At 33.9% G+C, this 14,302-nt stretch overlaps 1 protein-coding gene across 3 annotated transcripts in view; it reads left to right on the top strand.

Moving 5' to 3' along the window:
* CEP83 (centrosomal protein 83) overlaps positions 1-14,302 on the top strand; it is a 109,534-nt gene that overhangs the window by 65,632 nt on the left and 29,600 nt on the right. For 2 of the 3 annotated variants that reach the window (XM_052000496.1, XM_052000495.1), the window contains 2 exons: positions 7,852-8,103; positions 11,477-11,608. In XM_052000496.1, the coding sequence (XP_051856456.1) occupies positions 7,852-8,103; positions 11,477-11,608 (384 nt within the window). The remainder of the gene's footprint in view (positions 1-7,851; positions 8,104-11,476; positions 11,609-14,302) is intronic. The other variant, XM_052000494.1, reaches the window with a different exon arrangement.

The raw sequence follows: 14,302 nt of genomic DNA, 5'->3' as shown, positions 1-14,302 counted from the left end.
ACCTCATGTAAAAGATTTCTAGTTTACCAAGTTAGTAATCTTGGCACAAAAACAAATGTCTATGACTTCTTCTTCAGGTATATGATAACTTGTTGTGATTATTGGATTCTTTTCTAGATATGTAATTACCATACTTTTAGTAATATAGTATAGCATTTTCCCCAGGAATTGAAGTTAAGCACACTTTGCTATAATTTGAAAAATTCCTTCCCTTTGCTTCTCTTTTAAAAATCTGGACATTGTGTCTCCCTTAAGCCTGTGTGAGTCTCATTCTCCATAGGCCTTCAGAAATCACACACAGTGGTTTAGCAGTCATAAGTCTTACATAGGTCAGTTGATTTGAACATATTAAAGACAGGTAGTTACTCTTTTAATATCTGCTCAACTGATTATAGATATCAGCTCCCAATTTTTCCTATTCTTTTTGGTACAAAGATGATTAAGAGAAAGCAAACAAGAGTTCAGCAGCTCTGCCTTCCCAGTGAAACAATCATCACGATAAGCATCTACCATGAGCAGAGGTCTTTTCCCTTCTTTGAACCCCCTCTTTTTCTCAGTATAGCTGAACAAAACCCAAAGAAGCTTCTTTGTTATCTTCATCGGCCTTAGCTTATTATTGCTAAATGTTAATATGCCAGAGATTCCTTTTAGAGGACTGTTGCCATGCTTTTGTAGTTATTGTCCATTATCTGCCCATGTGTCTGTCTTCTGTGTCTTAAAAAATGATTTGAGTTCACTGCATCAAGAAAGGTTAAGAAATGGCATCTGAGTTAGATAATGAATAGGTGGGATTTTAATAAGATTGTTCAGGCCTGTTATTTCTGTTATTTCCCATGTACAAAGGCACAGGACTAGGACAGGATAAGAAGAATCCAAGGGAATGTTACTTGGCTGGTGAGTAGAATGTTACAATATACTCTAACATGAGATTACAAAGGTAAAGTGACTTGAGCTTGCAGTAGCCGACTACAGAGCCAAGGTGGAACTTCAGTACATATTAAGGAATGCCAGGTCTGGCCAATAAAGACTTCATGATTCTAATTACATAGCATTACCTTGTGGTACCCCAGGCAGCTTGCTCAGGGTAGGAATTGCTATTCTGCTGTAAAGGCTTTTCCCAAGAAGAATTCTCTACCCCAGTCAATCACGGTTCCAGTCATCCCTTCTCTTTCTCCTCACCCCCAATCTAGATGAATGAGAAATAATTGAAGAATTTTACACAGAAACACGACCATCTGCTCAAGATAGTCATGGTATGAAAAACAGATTGGAAAGGGAAGAAAAAAGGGGCTTGTAATCCTCAGAATTCCAGATGTAAGGTGATAAAGGTTTCTACTAGCGTGGTGGCACTGAGCCTAGATGGGAGGGACTTGATATGAGAAGACTAAAACAGAATCACTAGATCTTGGCATTGCTTGGATGTGAAAATGAGGGAATATCGATAAATTAGGAAGGATAAAAGCTTTGGAGAATAGTTAAATTTGGATTTTGCATTTTGGTTTGGAGGTGGACATGATTGTAAAGACTTGTGATGGTTACAAGAGAGGTAAACACAAAGATACAGAATCAGTCATGAAATCCCTCCTAGACTGAAGACGAATCTCCTTTACAAAACAATTCCATATTTTCTTGAGCTCTAGGAAGGGGAACTTACTATTTGCCATATGAGCTAGCTTTCTACATGGGAAAAGGGAAGCATGAATATGATGATGTAAGAAACAGAAGTCAATAAAAACATTTTTTAAAAAAGGAGGAACTCGCTATCCATGTGGTTCAGTAGAAAGAATGCTGGATTTGGAGACAGTATTAGGTTCCTTTCCAGCTTCTTCACTCAGCTACTTTAATCTTGATGCTTTGAGCCATTTTTTCCTACTCTATAAAAAAAAGTTGCTGATCTGCATCCATACTGCATGTTCTCTACTCTTAGGAAATCACAAGTCTAAGCCAAAAATCCATATCCAGCCCTTACTGGATACAGGCTTAAGTCACTAACCACGATATCACCCTACTTGTTGTTGGGGAGAGGGATGTTACTTATTGGGAAAAATATTTTTTAAAAAGCTGAAATAATCAGAATTTGAAATAGAAGGGAAATTGAGTTTGGAGCCAGAAGTTCTGAGTCCAAAACCCATCTCTCTCCATAGGAGTCCTGTAGCAGGTCATTCAATCCCTGAGCCTTAGTTGCCCCGTTTAATATAAAAAACTTGGACTAGATGAGCTCTTGAGGCCCCTTCTCTCTCTGAACCCATGCCCTCTCTGCCCCACCTCTGAAGGTCACCTTTTATGTAACGCTAATCAATCTGGAGATCTTATAAATGCTTATGTTTGTGTTAAACAATCTGTTTTGGATTTTTTGTTTTTATTTTTTTGAAAGAGAAAAAAGCCTGATTCTGAAATCTGGTAGTTAATTCTTTCACCAAGGAAAGATTAAATTTGATGTGTATATTACTTGAAATTGGTTAGGGGCCAGTAGTATCCTTAATTTCCATAATTGGAATCTCTTGTGAAAGTACTGGGAATTGTAATTAATAAAAGTTCTGGAAGATAATCCATTAGGGTACTTTGAAACCATAATTAATGGAAGCTGGGATCCTAGGAATTTTAGATAAGGCTTAAGTCATATTCTGTCTTCTGACCATTTGATTGTTAGTAATAATTATGGGTTTGCTTTAATTTCCTTTTCTTAACTACATTCTGTTACTTCCTATGTTTTATCATCTATCCTTCAACACCTGAGTTTTATGATATGATTGTGTGTCCAGAAAGTAATAGCAGCAAGAAAGACTTCAAAGCAGAGCCCCACTAATGCAGTTTTCCAAACCCAGCTAAATGCTTCTAAAATACAGTTTAAGCTATTAGATAATAATTAATGTGCATGTAAAAATAATTGCCTCTTTCCAACCTTAGGTCATCATGACGTGTATATTTGAGCTAAGGATTCATATATAGTGTTAAATTATAGTGTTAAATTTTGCTTTTCTTGAATTCAAGTGAGTACATTTTATTGGGCTTGAGTTTGTTGTTGCTTTGGAAGAACATTTTATTTTAATTTTTTAAAAACATTTAGAACATTTTTTAAAACAGTATTTCTGAGAATCAAATACAGCTTTTGCAAATGTTTGCTTACATGTAACTGATAGAAGATATATATGTATGTGTGCATACATATATGTTTATATGTAATTATGTTAGCCTTTTAACTCTTTATTTCTTAGGGGAAAATGCTTTTAATAATTATGACGAATTAATAGGCGTGACTCAATTATATATTATATAATATTAATAACATGTTAGTGTCTGAAACTACTTATTCATAAGAAAGATTTAGAACTTTAGGTCTAATCTAGAACTAGAGACCATCTAAACCAGTTCCCTCATTTTATATATAAGGAAGCAGGATTAGAAAGGTTCACCAGCTTGTCTTAAGTCGACAATGTCAAGTCAAGACTTGACTATTGTTGGGGCTAGGTCGTTGACTCAGGGAGCACATGTATAGTTGTCCTAACTAGGGGCATAATTTTATGTTACGATGAAGAAACACTATTAAGATGCCTTAGACAGAAGTGATTTCACTGAATGCAGAATGTGAGTAGAATCAGAAAAAAAAGAAGGTGATCAGTGAGGAGGTATAAGCTTAGGAGAGGCAGCAGTGATGCGGAGTCCTGAAGGAGAGGGGAGCCAAGATCGGTCAAGTCTTTTGAATGTTCCTTTGTTGCCATTGCCTGTCCTTGACTTTTATGTAGCAAACACGTAGATTAGGGAACAAATAAAAGGTAATCCTTCACATGGCAAAATGATTATTAAATATTTTTTTCTTTGATATTAGCATCAGGAATATGTTGCTTATGTTATGGTCTGCAACCTTCTGCAAATGGCATTGTCATGAAGCCATCAGAATCTCCTTTACCTAATGTAATGTGGTGGAAATAGCTCCAAATCTTGAATCCGATCTGGATTCCAGTTCTCATTCTGCCTCTTACCCTCTTTAAGCCTCATGTTCAAGGCTGGGCCTGACTTAGATCAGAACTCTAGTACTTTAAGTCAATATTGAAACAAGATGAGACACTTGTAGATCCTTCCACAGTTGACAAAAAGGAAATCTACATAGACATAGCAGAAGGCAATAAAAAGAATAAATAATGAGGATACCTTGAGTTGATTTTAGCTGAATGAAGCTTGCCTTAGTTGCCCATCATTTCTCACCAGCCAAGCATCAATGAGTGACTAAGAGTGCTACTCAGGCAATCAGGAAGTGATGTCAACAACCTGAGCCTGAGCCAATTAAGTCCCGAGGACGGTTTAAATATCTTTTAGGGAAAATTTAGTCTATTTTGCATGGTGTGAGGGGTTAGGATATTATCTGTGTCCCACCTTAGTTTTCTCATTTGTAGAATGAGAAAGACCAACCTCACAAGATTGATTTAAAGATCAAATGAGATAATAATAGAGAAGTATTGGTGGACCAGGGAAAAATTAGTGGTTCCAATTTCTTCTCAAATGAGAAGAGAGTGATTCTGCTGTACTATAGGCCAGAGAGCTTGATATATTAACAAACACATTCTTAAAATGTATTTTTAATAGAATCATTAAGAAACATCTGGAAAAGGAACTAGTGACCAAAGATTAATCTCATTCTATTTTATTGGATTGGTATTAGATTGGTAGTTCTGGAGGATGCTATGTATTTAATTTGCCCAAAATTTATCAAAATAAAATTGAAAAGGTTTCCTAGATTATACCTATGGAAAAGATGGAAAATTATGGGCTTGATGATAGTATAGTTATAGTTGGAAAATGTTGAATGGCTGGTCCTAAAGGATGGTCATTAATGGTTCATTGGTAATTTACAAGTAGCTCCCTGTTGTATTTAACATTTTTTTTTAATCAATCAAAGGTAATAGATGACATACTTATCAAATTTTCAAGTGTGTAGTCAGCACAATGACATGTATAAACAGGAACATCTAGAGCTCAGCTTCTTTAACTATGGGGTCTCATCCTGAATATGAAGATTGCAAAATTATGATTTTTTTATCAGTAAATGTTTGATTTGTATGTCTATTTTATGTACCTATGAAACTGAGGTCATGTAAAAATTTCTTGGATGAAGAAGAGTTCAAGTGGAAAAAGTTTTAAGATCTAGGTACATAAAGTACACACACTGGACAATGGTGAATGGTTTTGGTAAGAGTAAATCTCCCTGCTTTATTGATACCCTAATACTTATATCAATAATCAATTATTCTTGTGTAATAGTCTTATCTCTTGCTTTGTATTTATCAGGTTATCTTTGATTTTAACATATGCACAAGAGACTCTTTGCTTGCTGAAAGCCTTTTGCTTCTTTTTGTAGTCAATAAACACAACACCTTTTGCAATTGTGTGACCAAAGATGTGGTTGTCCATAGAGAACTGTTTGCAAAATCTACATATTTACTTCTTGTATTTTCATTAAGGATGTCTTCTGTATGCATGTATTACATAAAGATGAGAAATGAGACATATGAAGCAGTAATTATTGATGTTCTCTGAATTACCTTTTGTTGTTGTTGTTAATATCTATCACCTATAAAACTTTTCTTTTTAATTCTTTTAGTATATTCCCTTCTCTTAAATAACTTGTAAAACATTACCTTAAAATTTTTCCAAAGTGACTTATATACCTAAGAATTGACTAGAGTAGATGTTGACAGCATTTCAGAACTGGTATCAGTTTTTCACAATCATCTATGATTTTCATTTTAGTTGATACACATTTTTTTCTTTTTTTAGAGGTAACTATCTCAGTCTTTATGACTAAACAAGAAATCTAGATTTCCTAACTAATACCTCAATCAACTTTTAATTATATAACTATTGTTGGATTTAATATTTTGCAATATAATATATTTTGGTTTTTTGACAGATTATGAAAGGCTTAACTTTACTTAACTTTTTAAGTTTATATCTTTTGATTTTACATCTTTTATCTCTTAATACATTTCTTCCTTGCTCTGCTTCTCAACTTTTCCATCCCATTTGTGATTCCCTATTAAGAAAAAAAAAGAAATATGTTCCATATAACAACATATAGGTTATTTCAAACCCATTGTCTACCAGCTCTTCAGTAATGAGAGTGGGAGAAGAGTTCATTTTTTTCCTGTCTTTTTTGTGAGTAAGTCTGGTTTGTATAATCCAACTCCAAATCTTAACCCTAATTTCTAATGTTTTCTTTTCACACAAAAAAGTGCTTTTATTAATATTTTTACGTATATGAGGGCTTTTTTCTTTTCTATTTTTTTCATTCTTGGGGTATTTATGTAAAAGTAGGCTGCCTAGGTCAAAGACTTAACATAATTTCAAATTATTTTCTAGCCATTTTAACTGCTTCTTTAATAAAATAGTTGTTTTAGTGCACTTGTCTCTCCACAATTTCTCAAATACTGATTTCCCATCTTTTGTCATCTTTGTTAATTTTCTGAGTGTGAGGTAAACTCTCTTGAGTTATTTTGATATTCATTTCTCTTATTGCTAATAATTAGGAGTAATCTTTTGATTTGAAATTCTTTTGAGACCTTTTTATTCATATTGCTTTACCACATATTCATTGGAGGATGACTTGGTCCTAAATATTTTTGTAAATTTCTGGTATAGCTTAAATACTAGTGATGTTTAGGGCAAAGATTTTTCCCTCAAAATTGGCAGTTTCACTTCTTATGTTATCTATAATAATTTTGTTCATGCAAAAACTTCAAACTCATGTAATTGAAATTTTCTTTTATTTCTGTGACTTTCTACATTTGTTTAGAATTCTTTTTCTGCCATCTCTTAAAAAGATTTCTTAAAAAGATCTCTTTGAAAGTAAAAAACACCCTCCCCCTTACAAACACACTGAAAAAGAAGTATACGTCCAATATTTCAAGAAACCTTAATTTTTGAGGATTCTGTCTCAACTGATGGAAACCACAGCCTTTTTATATCTTGCAAACTCTGTGAATTCCCAGGAGTGAAAATTTCTTTTTTCCTAGTGATGAGTCTCATCAAATTTAGTGAAGTTTGTCCTTGGACAGCAGATGTAAAATAATTCACATGTTGAAAAGGGTCTATTAGAATTTAGACTTAGCTGACATAACCTTTTATTACTTGCAAGGTATAGTGAGGCATCAGAAGAGGAACTCAGATAAGATATACAATTTTGTATATATATACATATATAGATAGATAGATAGATAGATAAATAGATAGATAGATAGCCTTGTTTGAGTCTCACAGAACTTTTAATGAAGGTTTTTTGGGGATGTGATGGGTGATCTGAACCCATTACTTCACCATTGTAGACAATTTGCGATACTAATCAATAACTACTCGGCAACCTACAGTCTTAAGAGAGTTGCCTGAGAAACTATGGGGTTAATGACTTGGGTTAAAGATGAGAGTAAGGAAGTAGCCCATTTTCAGATACCACTAAGTACCAGAGAAATAGCTAAACCCATTTTTTCTTGACTCCAAAACTACTCAATCCATTTTAACCTGGACATCATGTTTACAACCGTATACTTGGCCTGTCTTGTTCCCTTTGTCCAATCAGTTGCCACATGGCTCTCATGATCATATAAGCCTATATGACTTTGGGCAAATTATTTATCACTTGGTGGTTTTATAATCTGGGAAATGAGGGGGTGGAAATAAATGATACCTTAGTTTCCTTCTAAGCTCTGAACCAATAACCTTTGACTTCTTTCAGCTTTTTGATAGTACTGATCTTTATATTTTTAATGCAGTGTTTAATTCTGTTTCCAACTTCCTAAATTATACTGAAAAATGAATAACTTAAAGGTAAATTAATTCTAATTAAGTGCTTATCTATCTCAGATTGAAAGACTTGAGAAAGATAAAAAAGAGATCTATGACCAACTCCTTAACTCTGATCCCACAAGAGAGAGCAAACGAATGGAGAAGCTTGTTGGAGAAAAGATCCAATTATGTCAGAAATTGAAAGGCTTGGAGGCCGAAATAACAGAATTACGAGCAGAGAAAGAAAACCGTAGCATTCAGGCTGAAAATATCCAAAGAATTCAGGGGCGCCAGCTGGCTGAGATGCAAGCTACCATCAGGTCCCTGGAGGTAAGTTGATTTTAATTATTTCCCTGTAGGTTATATCATATATGCTTTAAACACTCTTGAAAATGTCTTGCTTTCTAGAACATACGTGTTTGATAGACTCACAGATCTATGCTGACGCAGGTGTAGGTTCCCAAGTGTGCCTGTTTTGTTTAGATCAGAGAGAACTTCCTCATTCAAAGACAGCAGCTTTTCATTGTCAGGTATTGTTGACTCTTTGTGAATCAACAAGGTGCCCCTCTGAGGTGAATGTGTTTCTCTTGCCACAGAGTATATTTGCTAAACCAGAAGAGATGATTTACTAATTGGTGCCCATAAAAAAGAAGTTTTCTTAGATATAGAGAAATTCCATCCTATACAGTTGTTGGCTTATGATGAATATCTCAGATACTTTAAAATGGAAAGTCCTGGTTCAGTAGAAGCACTATATTTCCATCTTACAAACAACTTTTGGCCAAAATAAGTAAAAGTTGACCTTTTACTTCTCTGTCTTCAGCCAATCCTTTCTGTGTTTCCAGAGCCAGGGAATTGCTGCTAGCAAAGAGCCTATTCGTACAGATTCCATCCTGTTTGTTTTATCACTCGATGGTGCTCACTGCAAATCAAGCAATCACACATTATTGGTTTGATGTCATCTAGACTATCTAAAATATTTTTAAACCCAGAATAGTTGTAGTGTTTGTGAAAAGTGATGGACTAAAAATGTGGGTGGGTGATTTTAACTCATAGTTACCAGTCTCTGTTTTGTTTTAAACAAATTTTAAATTTGAGGTTGCTTTGCCAGCAAACTGGTAAGATCACAGTATCCATCTATATTGCTGTGGATCTAGAAGAAACTGCTGAAATTCTCAGTCTCCTCAAGATCTCTATGTGAGTTCATTCTGTACAGTTTCTCTTTTTCTCTTCTCTACTCTATCTTTCATCATCTTCCTAAAGGACAGATTAGATCATGTCAACTCAGACTGTCGTTGATTCTTTATCTCTATTATGAGAACACAAAAGCATCTCAGCCAGGCAGTATACCATTTACTTACCATTTAACTTTCCACCCTTATTTCACAGTCTCTCTTTCACAAACCTGATACATTAGTATCAGCCAAATTAGACTCCTTGATATTTTCAAAATTTGACCTCTGCTTCCCATGTATTTGTGTAAGTCTTCCCCTTGTCTATAACACATTAACTCTTCATCTCTGCCCCTCAGAATTGAAAGATCATTTCAGGTGCCATTTTTTCTAAGAAGTCTTCTCTCATCCCCAGATCTCTTCTCAGATTTCTTTGTAACATAGCCATCTGTGTATCTGTTTTAACCCCAGGATATGGAGATGTTGCTTTGAATGTCTAGGTGCTAAGTAAGTGTTTAAATAAAATACTTGATATAAAACAATTTTACTTTTTCTACTAACAGTCTCTTTTATCTCCCTCCCAGTACTACATGGGAGACAAAACAAAACTTTGATAACATATTCTCAGTCAAGCAAAAAACAAAGCCCCACATTGACAGTGTTTAAACATCATGTGTATACTTTTGCATCCAATGAGTTTCTCGCCTCTTTCAGAATATGGTGCTTACAAGCTGCATCATCAGTCCTTTGGAATCATGATTGGTCATTACATAAATCACAGTTCTTAGTTTTTCCAAATTGTACCATATTGTTATTATAAAAATTGTTCTCCTTATGAATTGAATTGAATTTACCCCCATATCTCCATTCCCATTGCAATCTGGCAGCAAAAGACTTTGTATTCCCTAAGGAATGCCCCATTTTGTTCATACCTATTTTTGCTCCTGGGCCTTTAGTCTGTAGCAGTAGAGTTTAGGAATAGATGTCATTTGAGCTTCCAGTGGAAGGCTGCAACTGAAATGGTGACAGGCCTTAAGGGTCTGCAAAGACGAAAGGTCCCTTTACTTAGGAGAGCATCTTGTGTGCCAGGGCTTAAGTCTGTTATTCAATGGGATAGCAAACAGTTCGACAAAATGTGTTAATTAGGCAGATACTGTATAATAGGTACTGAACTGGAAGATATAAAACAAGTCTGGGTCCTTCCTTCAGAATACTATTCCTACAAATCCTTCATTCCCCTCTCATTTTTTCTTAGCTATGGATAAGAACAAAGGTGACAATAGGTGAAATTGCTTTATAATGTAAATTAGTTTGTTGGATATATACTTTGCCATTTGCTAATTTTAGTTAACTGGAAATATTTCATTAGCTATTATTTGAAGCATTTATTAGAAATGAAATATGGTAACAGAGTTAATTTTCAGTATGTCTGAATGAAGCTTTCCCTTTATAGGATCCAATATTTTTTAACTTATGTGTGAAAATATTTCTAAAACATGTTACTGCCTTCTTAAATAGAACATATAAAACGTAAGGGTTCTAGTCCTGTTTCATTTGCTCCCACCTTAAAAAAGCGACTTTCTGTCTCTGGACTGTTTTCATCTCTAAAATAAAAGAACTAGCTTATATCTGAAGAACACTTTCAGTTCTCCTTCCTTTAGACTTTCCAGTAATCCAGCCATTTTTTGATGAATTGAGGGTATTCTTTGTATTCATTTTAATGAAAAAAGCATTGGACTTAAAATCAAAAGGTAGATGGTAGAACCAGACCACTAGCAAGTCATTTACCTCTTCTGAGACTCAATTTCCTTAATTCTGAAATGGATGGTTGTTCAACTGCCTGCCTTTGTGGGGTTGTTTGCTCACTGCTTTGTAAGTTGTAAAACTAGAAGTTATTTACAGGGCATGAAACAGCCAACTTGTCAGAAACTGTCCTCAGTTACTTTGGAGATATTTAGGTTTCTTTGCCTTTATAGAAAACCAGAATACAAAACCAGGCTAGTTTGCTTTTTGTCTGCTTTTTATACTTTTCCCTTTCTTCTGGATTTCAGTTTCTTGCCACCTTCTCTCTTTACCACCTTTCTAATTTGCTGCTTCTAGTCTGCTGTGGAGTTCCAAAGCAGATTAAAAAGCTTATTAGGACTCTTTGTAAAGTAAAAGTAAAAGTGTCTCAGTAAGGACTAAGGGATAATTGGTCTTTGAAATATTTATTTAGATTTATATTGATTTCCAACATATACTAGTTAATGAATATATTTTGGATGTTGGGATTTGGATCAATATGATACTATTTTAGTGTATGGAAGTTTTATTTCTTGATTTCTATTGTTTATGTTTCATATATATATATATATGCGTGTACATTTGGTGAGAAAAGCTTTTGCAATTTTGACATATTTGTTATCTCATTTTGGTATTTGTTGTTTGTATTCACCAACACACATTCTTTCATTGGATTTTTTATATTTCATATCAATTATGAAAAAGGAATAAATACTAACCCTTAAAATATCATTTTGTTTTAACTAAAGGCAGAAAAACAGGCAGCCAAGCTTCAGAATGATCGAATAGAAAAAGAACTGCAATCAACTAATGAGGAAAACACCCTCTTAATTAGTAAGCTGCACAAGGCTGAAAGAGAAATCATTGAATTGACCAGTAAAGTAAGAGCTCTTGTTCATTCTAAAATATACTTTAAGTAGATTTTTTTAGACTGAAGAAAAATTTGTTCACCTGTCTTTGAGTTGTCCTATAAAGTTGCAAAGGCAATAAAAATTCTTTTGCTTTTGTAGAATTGGAAAGTGATCTTTGTAAGTAGACAGTGCAGAGTATGTTGTAAGCAAACTCCAACTACGTTCTACATTCTGTGCATGCATTTTTATTCTTTCAATTGATATATAATGGCTTAAGTACCTTGTGAGCAATTTTCAGAAAAAGGTTTTGTACTTATTTGTAAAATATGCTTTGAGTTATAAAAACAGAAAAAAAGTGTCTTTTTGTGAGACTTTTTTCTCCTCAAAATAATCTCTGAAAAAATATATGAATAATATAAATAGTACAAAGATAAGATTAGACATATGTACCTGAAACTTAAAAGAATAAACAGAAATTAAACATATGGTGATAACAGCATAGAATTACAGAATTAGAAGGGCCCATACATAAAGAAAAATCCTCTCTGCCACATCCAATGCATAGTATAGTGAGAAAATGCTGGATTTTATTTAGAGGGTGTATTTGAATCCCAGCTCTCCTATAGCCTTTACAAAAATAATTTTAGCTTCAATTTGCTTGTCTGCAAAATTAAAGGTTTGGACTAGATCAGAGGTGTCAAAACAGCAGAAACATTCTGTCCACAATACTCCAGGATCAGATAAAAATATAATTGAGAAATATTTACCGAAATAAACACACAAAAGAACAGAGATAATGTTTAAATGTGATTTTTTTGAAGTCAATATATAACCCCAAGAAATACTTATGTGTGGTTTAAAGGTTCCTATTTTTATTTGCACTTGACACCACTGGACTAGATGATCTAAGATGCCACAAAGTTCTAAATCTGTGTTCTTGTCATCTAAAAGTTAGCTCATTCAACATTTTTATCTTTCACTATTAGGAAGATTTTCTTTTAATTGTATCAAAGATGCCTCTGTGCAACTATCATATCTTCAGTCTTCACATTTCTTTTCTGACACACTCACAAGTCTTTTCTTTATATAAATATCCTTAATTTCTTAAAGTGATCCTCATGTAGCTTTTTTCTAGTTCCTTCCTATCTTACGTATCACCCTTCTCTGGACATGCTCCAGATTGTTATATGTTTTTCCTCACATGTGGTACATAGCACTGAACACAGTGGTAGTCTGACCAAGCAGAGTATAGTAGCACCATTAACTTATCTTGTTTTTTATTTTCCATCTCTGTAATACATCCTAAGACTTATTAGCAATTTTGATTTGCTATACTATAGAGTCATGTAGTTTGGTAACATTTTTAGCTTTTTTTTTTTTTTTTTTGCAGGTACTATTTGCTTTTTATTATAGACTTAATAAACACACAAGTGAGAATTTTCATATACAAAGTATGACAAAAAGATTATATGTGAGACCCATGTATTTCTGTTACATATAACTTGCTGAAGAACTGTTGGTTATTGCCTTCCACTTATCATGTATGTGTGCAGTTAAGTATTTGAACCCTACAAGTCCTACACTTGTAGGACTTCAACTTTTTTTATATTAAATCTTTAATCTTTATAGGTACCTTTTGAGATCTTTTTGCATCTTTGCCCTATCATCCAAAATGTTAAAATCTCTCTCAGTCTCTTCAGATTTGATAATTGTCCTCTTTGGCTTCTTTCAAGTCATTGATAAACATATTAAATATCATATGGCTAAATATAGTTCTTGTTTATATTCTACCAGAGGTAATTTTCCATTGATCTGTTTTTTTTTTTTTTTTAAAGAGGATAAGTTTATTTATTTATTTTTTTATTATAGCTGTTTATTGACAACATATGCATGGGTAATTTTTCAGCATTGACTCTTGCAAAAACTTCTGTTTCAACTTTTCCCCTCCTTCCCTCCATCCCCTCCCCTAGATGGCAGGCAATCTTGTTAACATGTTAAACATGTTAAATTAAATATGTTAAATACGTATACATATTTATACAGTTGTTTTGCTACATAAGAAAAATTGGATTTAGAAAGAAGATTAAAAATAACTTGGGAAGAAAAATAAAAATGCAAGCAAATAATAACAGAAAGAGTGTAAATGTTATGTTGTGGTCCACACTCATTTCCCAGTGTTATTTCACTGGGTGTAGCTGGTTCTGTTCATTACTGATCAATTGGAACTGCTTTGGATCCTCTCATTGTTGAAGATAACCACTTCCATCAGAATTGATCCTCATATAGTATTGTTGTCGAAGTATATAATGTTTTCCTGTTTCTATTCATTTCACTTAGCATCAGTTCATGTAAGTCTCTCCAGGCCTCTCTGAAATCATCCTGCTGGTCATTTCTTACCGAACAATAATATTCCATAACATTCATATACCACAATTTATTTAGCCATTCTCCAATTGATGGACATCCATTCAATTTCCAGTTTCTAGCCACTACAAAAAGGGCTTCCACAAACATTTTTGCACATACAGGTCCCTTTCCCTTTTTTAACATCTCTTTGGGATATAAGCCCAGTAGAAACACTGCTGGATGAAAGGGTATGCACAGTTTGGCAACTTTTTGAGCATAGTTCCAAACTGCTCTCCAGAATGGTTGGATCTGTTCACAACTCCACCAACAATGTATCAGTGTCCCTGTTTTCCCAACATCCTCTCCAACAATCATCAT

Source organism: Antechinus flavipes, chromosome 5, assembly GCF_016432865.1.
Source record: "Antechinus flavipes isolate AdamAnt ecotype Samford, QLD, Australia chromosome 5, AdamAnt_v2, whole genome shotgun sequence".
NCBI lineage: Eukaryota > Metazoa > Chordata > Mammalia > Dasyuromorphia > Dasyuridae > Antechinus > Antechinus flavipes.
This window is presented reverse-complemented; position numbering and strand designations above follow the sequence as displayed.